A 21,348-nucleotide genomic window follows, 5' to 3' on the forward strand; every position below is an offset into this window, starting at 1 on the left:
TGATCCGATTAACTGCCAAATGGTGCACATCCGACGGTGCACTCGTACCTCACTTTCCGATCGATGAGACGGTAAGCGTTAGGACGACGGCGTCGATGCTAATTAAAAAAAGATTTTATTGCGACTACGACTATAGTCGTGTCGATTTTCGAGTCCTGTCGACAATCGACCAGCGCCGACCAGTACCGCGTCGTGCCCATAGAATGGATATAGTAGAGTCAAAACGACATGAAGCACGGTGCAATTACGTATGCGAATCTCTCGAGGCGGTGCGGTGGAGCGTAGCGGTTAGGAGCCCACTGGGACCCTTCCTGGCACCATCCATCGCTGCAGTTTGCGATGGTCGCACCTTGGTTCCAACCGCTGCCTTCACCGCGCCGTTTTGAGCGCGTGCACAAATGCACCTTGCTTCATATCGTTTTGACCCCACTATACGCATGAGTATACCAGCAGACGGCAACAAAGTCAACTGAAGATTTACTCTGGGGAAAGTCCTTTTCTGCTAAGCGAGCTGACGCCGCGATGTACAAGGTACTGAGGTCGGTTTAAGTTTGGGGAAAATAGGGAAGACGTCGATTTTATATGTCGTGCTCTCAATAAGAGCAGCTAGTTGCTATGATTTCACGAGGGAGCAGAAGTCTAAAGAATGTGTTGCTCAAAGATAGACTGAAAGCAGAAGAAATCCTTAAAAGGAAATTTGGTAACAAACGGGGCAGCAGCGCACAAGTAGTGCAAATGTGATTGAATTACCAGTAGCAAAAGCTGCCAACTACTGCCGCACATTTTCAACAAAATTCACAAATAAATCGTTTCTGTGAAGCAAACAGATATCTCATATGCAGGACACAATTGAAATTGAGAAATCTTAGGAACCTTTCCTACAACGTTGTGGCAGATGCTCTCATGACAGTTAAACACGAAGATGAAAAAGAGAGGAAGATAATAGGATTAATCACATTAGAAAGGGGACTAACACAGGAAAGCGGATGAACGAATAAAAAGTGTTTTGAGTAGTAAAAACCAGAAAATTAGATGGAGTTGTTACAGAATATGTGAAGCCTCGAAAGAGACCGGCAAAGTTTCAGGTAGCATTAGACCTCAAATCAAGAGGAGACATTGTCACAGAATATGATAACTATCTGACTTTCGGGAATCAGGTTTTACCTGAGAGAATGTACGCTTTTACAGTTCCAATACTGATGAATGCAAATGAGCCAAACACAATGGTGGCAGCCGAATGCGCAACTAAAGAACGTCCATTATCGTGCCTAGCGGGAATCGCGTTTTTCACGCAACAATGCTCGCAACCAGCAGCAGATGAATTCTCACGCAACACAACTAACTATTAGGTTGAGTAATAAATAACTTCAATAACAACAATAACATGGTACCTATTGTTATTGTTTACTCATGCAAATGGGCTACCTCAACAAAGAACCCTAGCTATCGCTCCCGTGCAGAACTTCGGTCCAGTGTTGTTCACGTTACGTCTATTTTTGTCTATTTTTTTGTTCACCATGAGAATGAAGAGAATGAGATTAGGATTATCCATCAATGTGAATAAATGTGAAGGCACTTCCCTTGTCCGAATGGGTTTTCGACGAATCGCAGGCGGGCGGGGTTGGGCGGAGCGCAAGCGCATTGCATAAGAAAACCGTCATATGGAACAGCATTCCCGGGTCGTCCGTTTTCACTGATGCAGGGAGAAATGGACGGAATCACCCACCTCTCTATACTCTACGATCCCGTATACGAATACTCCTGAAATCCGTACCTCAGATTCATGGGGTGATGCCTTTAATATCTCGCAAACTTTATCACACACGCTACGTAAGTTTGATCTCGTTAAGAGAATTGGAACTGACGTCGAACCTAGGGCAATTCTGCGCTTTATATAATAGTAGATAAGATATAATAGTAGTTAAGTCCCCAAAAAGAGTGAGAAACCGCCTTATGTATGGTTTTATTTCGACACTCAAAGAGTGGGACGAGTCAACTTTCGCATCCTGAACTTTTGGGCTACGTAGGTCATCTTTCCCCTTTCCGATCCGTCTCCAAGTAAACAAAAATACCTCGCACACTCTAACATGGAATTCCCCTGGTCGACATAGTGTGCAAACTTGTGGTCGTCACAGCAGAAACAGGGAATCCTTTATTTCTGTTGTGTACTATCCTGTACACTGCACATCGGTCCGGCCAAAAGCCATCAATTGACAAGGAGCTGCAAGGGAGACAGTCTGGAGTCGCTCACAGATAGGCCCCATTTGTCCCCTCCGTGAGAACGCAACGTTCTCACTCTTACCCATGGGATCAGAGACCTATGATCCATGGGACTAGAAGCGTGCAAAGTGCCCATAGCTTTAAAAATTGAGAACGAGACACAGCAATAAAAAAGAGCCTCCTGACTCCGGGGGAACGCCAGGACGGACGGGGCTGCAGAAGTCATCTAGGCTACTGAAACGGATGACGAAAAGGACTAGGATGACGATCTGTACTTATAACGCACGCACGCTTGCATCGGAAATGACCATCGAAGATCTGATGATGCAAGATGAGAAGATTAAGTACGACGTCATCGGACTGACCGAGACGAGACGAAGCCACCCTCTCAATGCCGTATATTAAACTGGAGAAGAACTGTTCTTAGAAACATGCGACGCTGGTGGAGTTGGTGGAATTAGTGTTCTTGTCTACACGAGTATGGCAAAAAACATCGACTCTTTCGAAACACTTACGACCCGAATCAAAGGTGTGCGTATAGGAACATGCGGTTCAATGCCATTTCCTTGCCTTCGTCGCTTACGCTCCAGCATCAAGCTACACAGCAGAAGCCGAAGCTTTCTATGTGGATCTGAAGATGTTCTACAGAAAACAGCGCACCTTCTACAGGGTCGTTGTTGGTGGTATTAACGCCAAAATTGGTCCCAGAAGGGCTTTTGAGAAAATTCGCATCTGGATCTACAAACAACGGTGAAAAGAACAGGAGAAAAGGCTTTCCGATTTTTTCACGGAGTCAGAACCATCCCTGGAATCGCAGTTTCAGAATCCGTTCTCTCCACGTTAGTCACCCGATACTATAACGAAATAGACCACATCATCGTTAGTAGGAGGCTTCGCTTGGCGGATTTCGTTGCTGTGCCAAAGTGCTGCAAGGGATAGAACTGTCGTCTCGTTGGAGGAAAATTTTCATTAGCACGGAAGAAAAGCTGCAAAGTTCACAGTGCAAAGTGTCAGAACTAACACCAGTTGGGACAACTTCGCTTAGCTAGCCGACTTTCGGTAAGATACCGCAACAGACAACATCGACGAAAAATATACGATCGGCTGGTAGAGCACCTCCATAACTCCCCGATGAAAGCTGAGAGTTTCAAAAGCACCAAGAAACGCTTGTCTTCGGGAGCTCTAGAATTTCACAGCATAAAACTACACTAACTGCAGCTACAGATAGAGCTGCAGGCAACCACAAACCCACGTCCAAGCTTCAAGGCTTTGCAAAAAACCAATAAAAGAACACGGTGAAAAAAAGGGGAGGGGGCAGTGTTGACTGAAGTTGTAAAGGCAGGAAAGAGCATTTGCTATGCCCGTCGAGATATAGCCAACAGCAAACAAAAATGGCTACGCACCGGAATCCAAATGAAACAACTCTTGCATCGAGAAATGGAGTGGAGAAAATCATTCACGACTTCTACTCTAATCTTTTCGACAACCATGTCCACTTGTCTTCTCACCATCGGAGATGAGTTGGGTATGCCTTCCAGAAAATCGCCAATCCAAAAAACGATATGCCATCATGCTACTAAGGAATCACGTTGTACTCGACCCGACAAGATAACATATGAAAGTTTGAAGAATCTTTCGCGAGTCCTCATCAACACTCTGACAAGATCCTTCATTCGTTATCTGTCAAAACGCCAGGTTCGTAGAGACCGTAGTGATGTATAAGAACGGAGACCCATATGACATCGGCAACCATCGCCCAATCCGGTTCTAGCCAGTCATGTACAGGATCTTCACAAATTAGTTCTATATAGGATTACGGAGCATCAGAAGAGCATAGCATAGATGCGTACAAGCAAAGTTTCGAAAAGTATTTATCATGATCGACCACATTCACACTATTTCGGAACTCATCGAGGAACCATGAGAGTACAAGGTCTCTCCATGTCTCACCTTCATCAACTTAAAGACCTCGTCTCATTTGAGATGGAAGCGGTCATGGAAGCCTTGTTCAACCAAGGCGTCACCACTCAGTTCACAAAGATAGTTTGAAAATTGTACAGTAACTTCAGGACCGGCATTACAAGAACATCATCATCGACGCCGAGAGGGATCCGACATTGTGATACAGTACCACCTCAAATATTCGCGAAATCTGGAATGGGACGAAATGGGAATGACGGGTGATTGTCGGCAGCTACAGCAACTGCCCTTTGGTTATGGCATCTTTTTGATGATATCAAGATCGGCCACGCGGAGCGAATGCTCTCTACGAAACGAAACATGTGCATCGGTCTTCTGTTTCAGCCGAATCTGAAAAAGATGATGTTCATGAGAAACGGATGGATCTTGGATGCCGTATCTACGCTCAACGGAACTAACATTTCCAGCACCAGCTACGTTTGTCTGGGCTGGGGAATGAACATGAAAAACGATCTGATTCCCGAGCTGTGCAACAGCATCGAGGATGTAGCGAAGAAGACCAAGAAACACCCGGATCCGTGCTTACTACTTTAACATCACATTATTTTCTGCTTTGACCTATGCTTCAGAAACCTGGACAGTAGGCAAGCAGAAAGAAAATTAGAGGAACGCATTTGAGCGCTCAGTCGAAGGAGTGACCATAACGGTATCTTTCTTAACACAAGTGAGCGACGGGATTCGACATTCTCTCCTACGTCAGATTAGAGAAGATGCTTAGACACGCCGCAGCATTTGTCAAGGAAAGCAAAATATGGTGTGCCGGACACGTGGTGCGTTTCAACGACAATCTCTGGCCTGGAACCGTGAGCAACTGAGTTTCACGGTTTTACATATTAAAGGCAGCATACCACGAATCTGAGGTAGTGTGGATTTCAGGTTTTAGGTTTCAGATTTCCGTACATTTCTTCCTAATTGCCGTAAAAAACGGCCCGGAAGATGCGCGCATGCACAAGGCCGACGCGCTCCAATTGAACTCCTTGTGGAAAATACTGCGCCAGAACGCTCGAAGCCGTATCTTCCGGGCCGTTTTTTTACGGCAATTGGGAAGAAATGGACGGAACCAACCTTCTCTCAATAATCTACGATCTCGTATACGAATACTCCACCGGAAATCCGCACCACTCCAGATTCGTGGGATGATGCCTTTAAGCACACTGCAGGAAGACCGCCGAGTCGATGGTCAAACTTCTTCACGAAGTCCTTCAAAGAAAAATTCGATGTTCTTGGTGTCCCATGCAAAAGGAGAATTTACTAGGCGACTTCCGCACGCGATCGGAAAAAATACAAGTATTACTGGCGCCCGTTCTACGAACAAGGGGGATCAAGGTTATCAAGGTGGTCTTTAAAATCAGCATAGAATCATTTTTTTATATACATGCAGTAAAACAATGGTTGTTTCAACTATGCTGCAGGTGCTAAGCTTTCTTTGGCTAAATCTAGTGGTTGAAGAACTGGTTAACTCGGCTATCGTTAAGGTAAGTGTTTAAATGAAGAAATTCGCACTCCGTATTGGAATTGATGTTTTTTCCCAGAGTTAACATATTGTTTTAAGTTATAGTTAAAAGCATTACCCAACAAATATGAGGTGGTACGGATTTCAGGTGGAGTATTCGTATACGGGATAGTAGATTATGGAGAGGGGGGTGATTCCACCTATTTCTTCCTAATTGCCATAAAAAACGGTGCGGAAGATGCGTGCATGCAAAAGGCTGGCGCGCTCCAGTCGAACTCGTTGTAGAAAACAGCGCACCGGATCGCTCGAAGCCGTATCGTCCGGGCCGTTTTTTACGGCAATTAGGAAGAAATGGACGGAATCACCCCCTCTTCATAATCTACCATGCCGTATACAAATACTCCACCTGAAATCCGCACCACCTAAAATTCGTGGGGTGATGCCTTTAACATATTAATTATGATGTCTACAGTAATGATGTGTAATTAATAATTCATCTTTATTTAAAATGATAGAAAATTAGCTAAAGCAGGACTAGTATTACGACCTTATACAAGCCCATTTACTTGTTTGATCAATTTATGTACCTTACAAAAACTGTTGTCGGGGAAATACTTTATTAACATTATAGTTAAATCACTTATATCAAAAGTAGCGAATCACGAAATGGACGATGTTGAGATCTTCAAGAATACATAGGGACAAGGATGTATCTCACAAACACGGGGGTGATCACGCTCAATCCTTCTCAGTGAACCAGAAAAGGGGTGGGAAACGCCTGGTGTGACTCCGTCTTCCCATCAATGCAACTTGTTACGGGCAACAGAATGATGGCAATCCGCGTCTGTGAGTCCGCAGGCGTTGTTCGAAAGATGCTGTTGTAAAATGCTTACATAATAGACCGAAAAGAATCCACCTTCAAAGGCAGCGCATCACGAAATTGAAATTTGGTACGGAAACCTCAGGGAAACTATAGAGTTCGGGTGGTAGATAACGCAAACGAGCGTGGTTCTGCTCCTCTTCCCCTCCTAGTCTTAAAAACTACGTGGGAACCGCTTATATATAGGCTAGAAAATAGGTTAGAAAGCACACCTTTGTCCGGCCCCAGATGAGCGGAACCATCCCGGATCCTGCAGTCTACAACTCCGTCTCCAGCTTTTCCCACGGATTCCCTCACCACGTCAATTTGTGGTATGTTGCCTTTGAATTAATATTTGAAATTTATTGTTGTGTTGTCAGCGAAAGCAAGAGTAAGGCTCATAGAAGCTGATATTTTCGGGAAAATATGTGCTACAATGAAACAAACCACCTTCATTTACAAAAATATTGTTTATCACCACATGCAAGGGCTTTCTCTTTTTATTTTAAATTTTCTGAGGTTTCCCTCAACCTCTTCCTCATAACCTCACTTTACTGCCTTTTTCGGACTTTCTTCTCCTATTTTTTTAAGTGCTGAGAAATGAGTCCTAAGAAAAGGAATGCCTATTTATATGCAGGTAGTCAGAACATGTCACACGACGAAGTTTTACGAGTCAAGACCGTAACACGCCAATTTCGTGATAGGATGCCTTCGAAAGAAAGCAAGAATCCACCCAGCCCAGAAGGATTTTCTTCTCCTATCTACCTACCCGCCCGGAGTGTACTAATAATTGCAGAACGAAAAAAAAAAACGAAAAGAACGAAACAGATGTAAGCCCTTTATTTGTGGTCACTCAAGATGTGAACCGTCCGACATGTACTAGATAATACGTAAGACTGTATAGTAGGGCCAAAACGACCTGAAGCTCGGTGCAATTACGTAAGCAGTTGTGCTCGAAGCGGCGCGGTAGATCACCGGTTGCGATCAAGGTGGGACCATCGCTTGCTCCACCCATCTCTTCCCCATCACAACCGCATGATCTACCGCAATCTAACCAGCTGCGTCAAGCTTCAAATCTTTTTGACCGACTATACCCACCAAAGAAGACACTCCCGTCTTTGCGGCTCGTAGCGACCTCAATCCGGCCAGATAGCCAGTGAAGCTTATTATACACTGGAACCACTTTCTCAGGACCGAAACTCCGTCCATGCTCATTAATTATGCGTTGGTTTGACAAAATACTCCTAAAGTAGCATTGAGGATGCCAAGACTCGAAGACAAAAGAACACAAAGAACCTGACGAATTTATGTTCACAACCAATTTCAGGTACTCAACTGCGGTCTTATTTCTGGGGGTAAATAACCAAAGCAGTTGGGGGCCTAAAACCTAAGCATTAGCCTTAGAGCTTTTATGACATGTAAGCTAAAGTTACTAGGAGAAAAAAAGATGGATAGAGCTTCCAGAAATGAGAGCGCAAAGAATCTCTGCCCTCCACTCCCAACTACATTTTCCTCCAATTTCTTTCCAGAAAAGTCCTAACTAGGTGAAACCCCACAGCGTCAAGTTTTTCAACATTGCGGAAATACTATAATTGGACAATATTTCTGTCGTTCGAGTTTTATTCACCGCAGACAGCACCCTGCGAAGACAGCGTCAGATGGCGAGAGTTGCTAAAAGAGCGCTGCAGGAACAATAGCCAGCGCGACCGTCAGATACACGAGACGAGACACCGACAGCCGTTCTAGCATCTGAAACGAGGAGGTGGCAATTTGATGGTTTAATTCCGCTTTATAAGCGTTTTACTTGTTGTGTGGATGGAGAGTCCCCTGGTCGCTGTTATTGCCTCTTCTGCTGCTGAGTCGAGGATTCGAGAACGTGGATTCAATTCGATCTCTCGCCTAATCCAGCCGTTTGCGTCACATGCCATCACCATAAGAGTGAGTTGTTTCTTTTTTTCTTTTCATATTTCAAGTTTTTCTTCATTCTACTTTGATTCGTTCTCTCGTTTCGTACTCGGAGAATACAGACCTGAAACCGCAGCACACTGAGTGCTGTATGCAGCGCAGAGGCAGGATCCTACACCATTTTCTCGGTATATATGTATATACCGAGAATAGCCCATCAATACATGCAAACACTTTGAACCATCGCATAAAACTAACCAATTCTGCATATTTTCCATGATTTTCTTCCTCGGATTCCTACCTTCTCGTCTCGAAATAGATCCGTTTACTTTCAATCGCGCTTTCCGACGTAGTTTCTTCTGAGGCTGGCCCTTTTCTTGGACGTAGTCTTACGCCCTTTCATTTTGCAGCTCTGAACTGCATCTCAGTTATTTAGTTTGGAAATAATAGTCGTTTTGCTCCCCTTTGCCTAAGAAAGTATTTTCAGTAAAATCACAAGCGTATTCAGAAGTACTTTCTTGAAAACATTTGTAGTCTTTCTAGGGGAAACATGCCGTGAACGTAAATGTTCCTTTTGCTGTTTGAAAAGTTACTGATCGCCAACTGACTAACGAAGATAGTGCTTGTTTCCCTTATTCGCAGTTTCGGGTACCTACCTAGCTTTGCCTCGGGCGAAGACGGCAGACCTACCACCGTTTTCTTTAACTGTTGGAATGCGAAATATTCAAACAACATATTTCTTACATGCTGTATCGCTCGTTGACATTGCTTATAGGCACGTCGGCGTTTGTGTTTTCCAAGTGATTGTGAAGTGTCCGCGGGAGCCCACCTTTCCATAAAACACACCCTGCTTTGTCCCCATCTAAGTTGTATCGCGGTATTCTGAGGAAACATAGGTAGCGGTGCCTACATATTCCTGTAGCAAGAAATAGGAAAATGACGCAGCGCAAATGCGTCTAGAGTAGATGTTAACCGGTTCATAAGATCAGAACGACTACCAAGTCTCCTTATGACAATATAGAGAATGTTTCTTCAATGCAAAATACTATTTTGAATCAAGTTACCTCTTTGCAGTTGTCACATATGATTTAAAAAGGATCCAGTTAGCTTTATAACGAATTTTTTTTTTCGTCAGTCACATTGTAACAATCAGTGCTAGTATGACCTCCTAATAACCAAAAGGGCGTACATTGTTTTGTGAGTAGTGTCGAATCTAAATTCATACAAAGGGAAGAAAGTTCTGTCTGAATTTGAATTGCGATAATTTTTGCAATTTACTGCTAATCATAGAGTATGAATCAAGAAGCATAAGAAGTCGTTCTTCTACTTCTATAGTGGCGTACAAACGTGTTGAATTTCTACTAATTGGTATAAGACCACAGCTGAGTTTTGATTGCTACCCGAATATGCTTGCTAAGCAAACCATAGGTAGGCTAATGCTTTGATGCGCATAGTCCACAATATTGGAGGATGGAGGTGACCTTTGCAGTGTTTCAAGGTTCTGTAAGTGGATGATCTAAGTTTCATGCATGTGGAAATGAATCGACTTGAATTTTTCGTTCGCAATTGCATTTTGTATCTTTCTGAAGAGAAGTTTCTTGTTCGAAATTCTTTTTAGTGCTCGATTTTAGAACCATTATTATCGTTTAAGTAACTATCTTTCAGGGGCCTTTTTAACTATGACAAGAGTTCAACAGTTCGCGTTACGAGGGTTTTCATAGGTTATAGGGAAATTCCTTTTCCAATTGTCTGAATAGTTTACTTGCTGTGAAGTAGCTTGGTTTTTATTGCGCAGTTCTTATCTACTATATTTCGTTCTCTTCGCAACGCATTTCAAGTGTTGCAGCTTTGTGGAGCACACATGATTTATGAATGGTTTGGAAATTTCCTATTGTAGCCGATGCTCTGTTTATCACCACATCCGTAGCTTGTAAATTAAATTATCTTAATTAAGCTCACGCTTATCGCTACATTTGTTCCATCAACCGCGTAAATAAATCAGGTCGCAAATTAGATAAAAATACGAAACGTTACTCGAGACGTTACTTTTCAAAGATAATATGTTTGGGTGAGTTGTATTTGCCAAATATGTGGCTGTAGGTGCTATAGTTGGGTCAAAACGACATGATGCTTTGTGCAGTTACGTTAGCGGCCGCGCTCGAAACGGTGCCGTGGAGCGTAACGGTCAGGATCTAGGCGGAATCCTTGCTAACATCACTCATTGTTAGTCAAGGTAATTTAATAGCAATATTCATGGATTGTGTTCCATATCCGTTTGTTCATATTAATGTTTGATTCACTTTTATTTCATTTTATTTCAATTTTTATCTTATACCACTGCCGTATTCTGACTTACGGTATATGATGTGTTTACTTATATGTGCTGGATATACTCGAGCATTAGTACGTTTTGACAGTAGCAATTTCTCAATAATAGATTGAATATCAAGGGACTATAAAAAAGAGTTGGTGAAAATAGAAGCCATTCTTCCAAACTTTTACATTCAGGGAATGTCTTCTCGCTCTCAGTCCACCGTTTCCAATTCCTTTTTTTTTACTTTTTTTTCCTGTATCTGCATATTTGTATCTGTATAGGTGATAAGTGCATGGTTAGTTATCACTACGCGGTTGGTTGTTCGACATTGTCCATGTCCAACTTAACGTTTGGTTCCTTATGGGTCGATAACCAAACGCTAGGTAACCGACAACCAAACTATGACTTGACGCATCCCGAAATTCATTGTGTAGGGAACATACATGTTCATAAATCTCTACGATTCTGATTTCCTATCCCAGGCGTTAGCGCGGTTCATATAAATTGATCTTTATACTTTTCGTTTTTCCGACAACAATTTACTATTAATCCACATTTTTTATGATTTCCCTTTGCAGGATCCATCCACTTCTCAGCAAGTGTCAGCTAGGGTGACTCTCGATTTCCGAGACCTTAACAAAGAAGGTCATCTCCTAACATTATCAGTTCTTCCACATGTTCTTCATGAAGTGAGAGTTTGTGGTCACATTTAATTCTTTTTCGTTTTTCTTCGAGTCATTTACGTCATACGTTCTTCTGCAATTTAGCTTCTGCGATCGAAGACTAAGTTATCAGATGCTCTCGACAGTTTTTCCGCAGGACTTAGGCGGTGGGCTGAGCCTGTCGAACAGGAAACGTTCCGCACTTACCTCGCATGTGTATTTGTTGTTGCCGGGTGTGAAGAGAATCCAATGAGCGAATTAAGCAAGCTCGTTCAGATACAACATACACAACAGGTGAGGCAACGCTGTCGTACATTTATGTAAAAAAATCCTTCATCCCGCTTGCACTTCAAACAATAGTGACAAACAGCACATAGATGTGATGGGGCGAGCGAGCATTATGAAGCAAAGAGGATCACCTTCGTGCAAAAAGTTGTTCTTTGTAAAAAGAATTGTTAGCATGAAAGGAGGTTATGCTAGAAAGATTGCTCTTTTTTCTTCTGAACTATCTTAATAAGCATCAAGGAGATTTGGTTGAAGCAGAGTTTTTAGCCGTGACCACTTGTTGAAGATTTCTCTTACTTCTACAAAGATTCTTCTTACTTCTTCTGAACTATCTTAATAACAATAATTCACCCCATTATCTTTATAAGCATCGCCCGTGATCGTCCGCTCATGGACCCCTTGTTGTTTCATTCTGAATTCAGGTTTCAATTCACGTTGTAGAAAACATTGAATGTTGAAACGATATCTCCATAATCAAGGGCATTTAGTTCAAGCAGATTTTTTAGCCGTGAACACTTGTGGTTGTGGCTATTTATGTTTGAACTACAGTTGCATTCAAAAAGCTTCTGAGATTCCCTTGGTTTGGCCTCCTGCATCACATCGTGAATTTTGACGACAAAGCCCTCAATTCGGAGCAGAGCGGTCGTATTGGTTTCTCTCTATTCAAGTGACGTAGACAGGTAGTAGAGGTGGGCAAAAACGAAGTTTATAATGACCTATTGAATTTAGTCATATCGCTTCCGGATGTAATCTGTTTTACCTGAAAAAATAGAAAGTAGAGTTCTAACTGCATGGGAACGGTTCAAAGTTTCTCCCTATTCGGCGTCAGGTTTTGAAGCAAAACCAAAGCTTTTGGCATCATTGTGTGGATTTACTTTATTTCCTCACCAACTATTTCATTAATTTCATCATCGTGTCATTTATGCATTGCTTCTATTCTATACCTATTATTTACGATTTCGTGAGTTGTCGTTTTGTCATGAAGAAAATCATCAATAATAATCATTTGGCATAGGTATTTGACAGTTCAGAAACGGAAAGCTGCTCGCCTCCGACCATAACTCCGCGATTTAACTATGTTATGCTTCCTTTTTCATTCGTGCTTCCCTTTTTCAGAGGAGCATTGTGCTTCGGCAACCAAAGAATTGTGTGAGAAAAGATTATGTGAAAGGGTTGTTCTTTTAGTAAAATTATTATAGAGGGGTGTAAATCCGCTTAACTTCCTGCTATAGATAAGTTCGTTTGGTAAGATCCTTAAGATCTCCTTAAGACTTCCGTTTTAGCAAGCCATTCTTCAAAATTACGCCAAGTACATTGTCATATTTTGGGTGCTTGGTTTTCGTAAGATATTCGGATTCTCTTTCACTTCTCTTTCCACTTGTAGTTCATGATAAACACCTCTTGTGAAGCCAGTCAATATAAGATTTGTCAGTGATACATACCAGGACAGAGTGAAGATCTTTCTTGTCTGATAGATTCTTGCTGCACTCTCTGCTCGAATCCAGATCCTCACATCAGCAGGTCACGCATGCTGCGATGTTGCATTCAACTCTGCGGCGCGCTTTCAGAGGCGTGGCTTCCGCCTGCGGCCGAAACGAAAGATCAATGCGTGGTAGTTAGCCTTGAGATCTAGTTAGTCTCTCTAGTGTGCTCCCTTTCAAGCTCGTTTCGTTGCCTTTCTGTAGTTTAGAACATCAAATTCTCCGCTATCTAACTGTATTGCATTTATTATGAATTCAATCGTGATATTTATCACTAGATACTGAATTAGACTACTCATTCTTCGCATAGTGAGACTGACTACTTTAGTATCTCATTTACTGTCAATACATGTCTTTTCAGCACTCATCTGTAGATTCTAAAGTGCGAACTCCATCTCACTGTGCACCACCAAAATGGACCAGTCCAAACACCTTAAAGCATTATTTTCTTTTGCACGATGTAACTGGGGATGATGAAGATAGGTAAGCGTAGACCAAGGAGGTGATGAATGTCAACTAATACCCTAGTGATTGTCTCTAAGGTCGAAGGAGGTCTTCAATGAAATGTGTTCCACATATGGAGTAGATGCATGTCAAATCCTACGCATTGGCGAAGGTAGAGATCCTGATGAGTTGCCAGATGTCTGGAGTGATGCAGAGGAAGACGAAATCATACTCAGTTTGGGGCTGCGTCGTGCTGTGCAACATGCAACTGCTTCCGCCATGGCTCAGCAGACAATAGAAAGAAAACCAGCTGCAGTAGGTCGTTTAATATAGCCTTGTTGTTGCAACTCTTCCCACGTTCAAGTATTTTTTTAAGACTAGTACCGTCTCAACGATTTCTCCGTCATACGCTATGGTACAATCTTCTAACCTTTCCTCTACAGAAATAAATGGATTTCCAGGTGATTGTTTCTGCCAATGACAAAATTTTTAAATATAATCTTGTGATCTCTCATAAAAGAGGGTAGACATCAAAGTTACCTTGCTTGCTACTTTCAGGAGGTGCACAGTTGCCTTCCAGGGGAGGGCGCAACATCTCAAGCATTGATCGCGAAAATTTACGAAATATCACCCAAAAGTTTCTAAAGGATTGTTTGGTTAGCTGCTTCAGTACTTCACTTCTTTGCATACTGTTGTATATGTTTTATACTTACCGAATATTTCTTTCATCTTTGTTCAGGTTCCTCATGTAGAAAGGTTGATGCGTACTCTCTTTGAGCAACTAGCCGCTAGAAGAGGATTAATAGGGAAATCACTAACTAGTGGTATGAAGAAGTGGTTTGGAGGTGGTTCCGGAGGAAACCTAGCAAGCTTATCCGCAGTGAGGTGAGGCTCTGCTTATTTTGCTACCAGTCTTCTCTGCTGTTGCCTCTCGGTTTGCTAGTTTAACTAACTTTAGTTTTCCCCCCGAAAGCCTCGAGATGCAAAGCCGTCGTCTAGCAGATTTGGCTTTCATGTTCGGATTGTTTTCTTTTGCTTATTCGCAGTATCGATCAGTGAAAAAGGACTTCGAACACAGCCAGGCTTTTCTTCACCATGCTGCTGCGACGGTATGTTACTTAGCACAATCCCTGAACAGAGTGTAACCGTTATCATCTACATGTAGTACACGGCAACTATAAACAACATAAATTGTTGCTCTGAATTGAGTTTTTGTTGCCCATTTCATTTTATGGTGTTGTAGTGATGGCGACAAGCAATGTGTAGACGAACAATTTTTGTTGGTTTTTCTGTTTATTAATCAGCATGAGTTGGCAAAAAAAAACTTTATCATTGATTATAGTACCTTTTCTGGTGTTGCTCTCTGTTTCTGTTGCTTTGTACAACTTCCTTTCATCATTGGACCAACTCATTCCATTAAAAGAACCAGCTCTGAGCTCAGTAGAGCCCCTTTTTGTCGTTCTATCTTACCTTTTTCTCCTAGTAACTTTAAATTAGATGTGATAGATCCCCTGAGATTAATTCTCCAGTCCCCGATTGACTTAGCTATTTACTTCGAGACATATGGGGGCTACTGGGTGCCCCCCGCCCAACTCCATTTTGCCCTCATCCACTATGTGCAGCACAAATGTTGTCAGCTGGTTTGATAACCTTTTATTGTCGATTTGAGAATGAAAAGAAAAATTCTCATTTTTGTTCGCTCGGTATTCTGTTGTTTCAGTTTGAAATTCGTGCGCAACTAATATATATCAAAACGGCAAATACGGTCACGGCGAGGAGTTTTTGGATAATGTATGACCCTTTGCCCACAGCAAGAAAAATTTGGAGCAGCGCACAGAACTCACATCTCTCCTAACCTATTGGCTGCAGTTCTAGCAGTTTTAACTGGCTCGTTCCTTAACTGCAGCTTCCTTTCTGTCAAATTTTCTCAAGCTTTAATGATTTGAGTTTGAAGTCAGTTAACCAATTAATTCATTTGACTATTAATTTAGGAAATGGCGGCTATGGCATTGTATTTCTCTGACAGTAGTATCTCGCCCAAACATTTTCCTCGACATTACTTTGAAGCAGCCTTGGAAAATCAACTGAACTACTCTGGGTAAGAATTGGTTTCTTTTTTCTCAAAGCAAGAATATTCCATCGAAACTATTGATCAGATGTTTAGGAAGTACACTAGCGTTATGCGATGTGCTTTAAATGCAGCTACTGTTCTCGGAAACCTGAAAATGGTCAAAGAATCTGCATCTCTACTCTCTTTGGTTTCAAGTCTGGTGGGTCGTTTTCTTTCAAACATGTTCTTTGCTCTCGCCAGTTTCTTTTTTTCGCAGGACAATGATATGTGCGTGGCAGTGGCACAAGCGCATGCATCTCGATACTTTGAAGAGGCTGGCATGACCAGAAAGGCAGCATTCTACCGAGTTCTAGCAGGCAATCGTTTCATGAAGGCAGGACTGAAACAGAATGCTTTAGGTAGTTCCACTAAGACGTTCTTTTTGTTGATATTTTTTTACCATTATGTTGTAGAATGTTATCGGCTGGCGTTACATAAATACATCAACACGTGTTGGGATTCTGTTGAGGTAAGGGTCACTCATCACTGTGAAGATGTGAGGGGAAATTAATGCTGCTCAATTTTCAAAATTCAAATCACAGCTTCAGAGTCAAAATTCTCGCAATTTTCGTACTAATTCATTGTGCTGAGAATGTACTTTGACCGGAAAGGTGGTCCGCGTGGAAACCCTTGCCGCCTTCACAAATTGTTTCATTATTCCATCATTTATTTTGATGAGTGACACTCCATTAAAGGATCACCTATCGGCAATTCTTTCCACTGATACCACTGACAGAAAGGTGGCACTTGAGTGTGCTTGTCGACTTCTAAGAGAAAGCGATCTACAAACAGATGTCAACCATGCTGCTTTCGTGGATAGTTTTGTGGAAACCCTCACAAGATTCAACACGGGAGGAGAGGTAAGCGTTTTGTTGTTACTTTTGAGGCATTGTTGTTTTAATGAAACGATATAATTATTATTAACTATTAAACTAAACTAATATTGCTTATTTATTAAAATTATTTCCAAGATCAACTAACGTAGTTTATCATAACCACACTTGCTTGTAATTCTTATGAGTTGGAGTAGGAGATACTTTCGACTTTTGTTTTTTTTTAATGTATTTGCGAAAGTATGGCCTCTTCTGAACGCATTCCATCGTTACGAAAGAGGTTGATTCTTGAATTTACGTTTTCAGCGCTAGTCTTAACACATTCAGGTTCTAGAAAGAGAGATGAAAATATAACGAGAACGCAGGGGGCGTAGCGAACTTTCATGGTGATAAATGCATATTATTACAATGATTGTCGTTCCATTCAACAGTTTCGTTGCTTCAGTTTCTGGCGGCAAGTTACATAACATAGTTAATTAGAAGCACTTGCAATAACTCTGCTAGCATCAAATACACTTGACTATAATATTTGAAACAAGAGACAAGTTTTCATCTTTTTTCTTTGGTATTTTTCAATGAGCAGTACTGAACTCATGACTATGAATAGGTTACTGAAGGGGCCAGAACGTGTACATTGAGACGTGCATTGAATGAGCTAAGGCGTTTCCCACGATGTTTTTTATACGACTATTAAGGAAGGATGAGCGAAACCTCACTGGTTTCCTCAATCTACTACCCTGACTCTATGCTTTCGCATTGGGTTCCTAACCTAGGCCAAGATCGTGATACCCTGCGTTTAAGAGCACTATATACAGGACATTCGCTGGTTTCGTTGATGTCGTTAAGCGTATTTTTGGGATTTTTATTGAAGATATTGCATGATCCAAACCCTGCACTTCAAATAGTAAGTGTTTAGGCGGATCCATTTCTACTGCCTATTCCATTGATAAATATGCAGTCAGTGCGAGTTGTTTGCGGCGAACGCCCACAAACTGAAGACGTACCTATCAACAATGATATCGCGTGGTTGGATATCGAGCGTGCTGCCTTCCACATTTTGTCTGGTGCGCCTCTTCCTTCATTTTCATCCATATTTGGTTTGAACACGACAGTTTTCAGGGTCTTCCACAGCATTTCGTCCAACACATCTTGTAAGTGACAACGAAACTGACAATCAACGAATGCGTAGTACTCCACCGGACGAAAGATTTTGGGTCGAATTTATTCTTCGAAATCCTTTGAAGACATCGTTGACGATACAGAATGTGAAGTTAGGCATAACCGATATACATATGAAAGAAGGTGAAACATGTTCAGTTATTCAACTTCAATCAATAAGGTTATGGTATCTGAACATATTACTGTATAGGGTGTGAGAACGAACAACCTTTCAATGGGCAAGAACTGATTTCAAACTTGGTCCTTTCATCCGAAGAGTCGAGAAAGGTTGCTAATGCTTTGAACATAGTTTCATTCTTTACATGGTCCCCTAAATGTTTTCAGATTGTGTTGTGGGTTCGTCCTAGTCCCCATATTCTGCGGTTTCGGGTAGAAAATGTGTTGTTGCAAGTAACCAGTTCAAGTGGTATCAGTGTCTCTGGATTCCTCCCTTTCAATTTGAAGGGAAAACGCTTGAATAGGAATCCCAAGCAGGTAGAGAAAGTGTTTCAAACGTTCATAACACCCAATGAAATGTTCATATTTAATAAAACCAACACTTCAGATGAAATCGGTGGCATATGCGGCAGATGAGCGCCTACACGTAAACGTAGCGCAGAAGCGGTGGCCTCTATTAGATTTTCGAGTAGTTCGTAAGAAGCAGCCACAAGTATTTTGTGGGCAGGCAGTTACGTTGAATGTCGATGTTAGTACCCTTATCTCGAACATTGTTCTTTTTTTTTGTTTATTACTATCCTTGATTCAGGTAGAAAACATAGGACAGGAGTTAGTAACCGGTCTCTGCATTGCAACGGATGGTGTGGACTGCATTAGTGTAGAAACACTGGATATGCTTGGAAGCAAGTAAGTTGTTGGGGACCACATTGTGCTCATGTTTCGTTTGAACATCTCAACAAATAAACTGATTTCAGGAAGCAAATAACTGCGTGTTATGCTGCTACCTCTACTGCTGTGCGAACATTTGATATTGAAGGTGTTTGTGTTCCTGTCAGTGGCCAAATAAGGTAGTAAATTGCATTTATAGTACGGAGAATTTCCACTCTCTTAATTCTTCTTATTGCTCAGAATCTCGATAACAGTGCGAGCCCCACCTTCTGCGCATTCTGAAAGGAAAATTGGGTTATTATTTTTCTATCGTGGGGAAAACCAAACCTATCGAGAATGGCGAACAGTGGTTGCACTGGTTCCTATTCCACTGTTCGAAGCTTCAGCTTCTGTAGTAGGTAATTGTTTTCAATTCCTTCTTATGAAGTCCTGTGTAATTGGTGTATTTGCTAAGACGAAACACATGGTATTGTCGCCATCACCATGAAGAATGTGATGCTTGCCAGCGATGCTGCCTTAGCACGTTGTGAAGTTGCTCGTATTCGTCTTGTTAGACAACGAATAGACAGCAGAGGTCACTGGAATGAAACAGATGCTTCGGATTTCTCTCTTCAACCTGTTAGGGTCGGACCAGGTTGGCTTTATTTTTCGTCCTCTACATTTGTCTTCACATTTTCGCCTTGGTGTCAGTTGTAACAAGATTTTATTGTTTCCATTGTGTATACTATTTTGATTTGCATTCCAGTACAACTTGATTGTGAGCAGTCATGTAACGTATGCGTCAGTACATCATGCATTAAAACTGGCTCTGACGATGGAGAAGTCGCTAAATCTTCATGGTCTTTCACCCCAATGCCACCAGATCCTCCATGTTGGCCTCCTTCTCTACCAGATTTCACAAAAGAAACAGATGAGCAGTACGATGTCGTTGAAGACTTCTTTCAGTTGGCCATTTTTTGGAAAGCTAGCGTTGTGAATGACGAAGGACATGTAAGATTTCAGCTGACCTTGCGCTGGTTTACATTAGCTGCTGTTCTGCTTTCTTTAAAGGTGTCATCTGTGGTTGGAGAGACTTTCATTGTGGAGCCTCTATCTACGAAATTGAGAATACCTGGGATGAGCATTTCCAGCAGTTCTGCTCTCGATGACGCCGAAAAGGAAGTCCGAATGAGAATGACGAATTCAGAGAGCACTTCGCTCGTTATAAGCTGCCGTCCCATAAGAGCAACCATCCACGATTTTGAGAAGAACAGGTATCGTTTTGGTCTTATATTCGTGTAGGTTACGTTATCTCTACATTCTTACAGGCTCTGTCAGATTCCTCTTGAGGTATCTGTTGCCAACATGGATGACATGAAACGACTTGTGGACGTTACTCTTAGATATACTCCTAAAGTTAGTTTGTTGCAGTTTGAAATGCACGAACTGAAATGACTCTCTTATTATCAAGCCTAGTCTGATGCTTATACTCTTTGCTGTTGCCTAGTTGATATTAGCATAGCTTTTTTTCTTTTCCAGGTTTGCGAAGCTGTTTCATCCGTTACTCAGCTACCGCCAGAAAACCGTCAACTCTGGTGGATTGACAGAGAAGTCGTGAAGGCAACAATAAGAAGTGGAGAATGTTCAGTATTTCGATTTGTCATCAGGTCAGGTCTGCTTTCGATAGTTCGATTAATTTTCTTTCTACTAGCATCCAGAATTATTAAGATCCAAAGAAAGTAAGCTGACGAGAACAAGAGTGCCTGTTTACAGTTTTGGTATTTTGTATGCGAAGTTGATTTTCCTCGTACTTTCCGTGCTTATTTTTGTCACAGTAAGGATGTGGTCCTGAAATTTCAAATGTTTTGTTGAATATTCAGAAAATATACGTAAATCAATTTATTGTCTCACCTCTCAGCCCTGTATCATTGTTTGCTTCGTTTCATCTTTAGGACGCAAATCTGCTTTTTATTGGTGGTAGTATACTAAAAAATATATATTCTAGTATCTCACAGCCATCAGTCTATGACGTCGCAGGTTCGCAGCTGCTTCTTCATGCAATCTTTGATGATGGAGAAACAAAGACTTTCAAGGTAATTTTGTCATCGAGTTCCCCAATTTTCGTTTATTCTAGTAGAAGAACTGAATCCTAGGAAGTAACTAGCCTATACGGTGACTTGCGGGAGCTAGCCGAGGTAACAAGTCACCGATTTTATCCTACCAGACAAGACGGTGCCAGTCTATCGACCCCCGCAGGATGAGAGGCTTTGTTGACGCTAGGGCGGCTTTGATCCATCAACCGTGCGGCTGCAGCGGACATCTAACCGTTTGCGCTACATTCGCCCCTATAGTAATATAATAAAAGAACGTCTAAAGTGACGTTTTTCCACTCCTCCGAGACGTTGGGTGCACTGCTGCTGGAAAAACCTTGCTAAGCTGCGCAACTCATGCTCACTGCAAGTCATTGTGTGAATGATCTACAAAGCAAGTGCCTTCACCATTATTCGGGAACGACAATTTTGGAAAAAATTTGTGGAGGTGTTTCCCCTCAACAATGTGTATAAGGCGTATGACATATGTATGTATAAGACATATGCATAAATACTTAAAGAGTCAGAGATTGTCCTTCTCAATTATCGGTGAATTCTGTCCAAAATTCGTTACTTTATATTCTATAGCAGTCAGTCAGTGTATTCCTTGTGTCCTCTTGCAGCGAATTCCACTTTTGCTTATTTAGGTCCCAAATACCCTTGCCGTTGTGGGCTCAGTCTGAGCTAGATGGTTGGTTACTTGGTTATTATACATAGGATGTAGGTGTT

The 21,348-nt window shown here is 41.9% G+C and overlaps 2 protein-coding genes across 3 annotated transcripts; both read left to right on the forward strand.

The window, feature by feature from the left end:
- Positions 1 to 2,481: 2,481 nt before the first annotated feature.
- Positions 2,482 to 4,598, forward strand: RB195_006856 (uncharacterized protein; the record flags this gene model as incomplete). 2 transcript variants are annotated; one of them, XM_064180180.1, is made up of 4 exons in its annotated part: positions 2,482 to 2,616; positions 2,762 to 2,921; positions 4,290 to 4,400; positions 4,462 to 4,598. In XM_064180180.1, the coding sequence occupies 4 exons, from the start codon at positions 2,482 to 2,484 to the stop codon at positions 4,596 to 4,598; spliced, it is 543 nt and encodes a 180-aa protein (XP_064037071.1). The 2 variants fall into 2 exon arrangements, with proteins under 2 accessions (XP_064037071.1, XP_064037072.1); XM_064180179.1 differs by lacking the exons at positions 2,482 to 2,616; positions 2,762 to 2,921 and adding an exon at positions 3,709 to 3,745.
- Positions 4,599 to 8,327: 3,729 nt separating this feature from the next.
- On the forward strand, positions 8,328 to 21,302 carry RB195_006857 (uncharacterized protein; the record flags this gene model as incomplete). Its single annotated transcript, XM_064180181.1, has 29 exons — positions 8,328 to 8,450; positions 11,310 to 11,420; positions 11,499 to 11,687; positions 13,521 to 13,642; positions 13,702 to 13,918; positions 13,980 to 14,064; positions 14,162 to 14,259; positions 14,343 to 14,488; positions 14,562 to 14,712; positions 15,595 to 15,701; positions 15,768 to 15,873; positions 15,931 to 16,072; positions 16,127 to 16,182; positions 16,409 to 16,573; positions 17,463 to 17,610; positions 17,666 to 17,848; positions 17,916 to 17,992; positions 18,050 to 18,199; positions 18,270 to 18,410; positions 18,471 to 18,568; positions 18,637 to 18,729; positions 18,791 to 18,948; positions 19,005 to 19,184; positions 19,296 to 19,540; positions 19,601 to 19,803; positions 19,858 to 19,945; positions 20,069 to 20,196; positions 20,535 to 20,622; positions 21,267 to 21,302. The coding sequence occupies 29 exons, from the start codon at positions 8,328 to 8,330 to the stop codon at positions 21,300 to 21,302; spliced, it is 3,834 nt and encodes a 1,277-aa protein (XP_064037073.1).
- Positions 21,303 to 21,348: the final 46 nt, after the last annotated feature.

Source organism: Necator americanus, chromosome I (genome assembly GCF_031761385.1).
Source record: "Necator americanus strain Aroian chromosome I, whole genome shotgun sequence".
In the NCBI taxonomy this organism is placed as follows: Eukaryota; Metazoa; Nematoda; class Chromadorea; order Rhabditida; family Ancylostomatidae; genus Necator; species Necator americanus.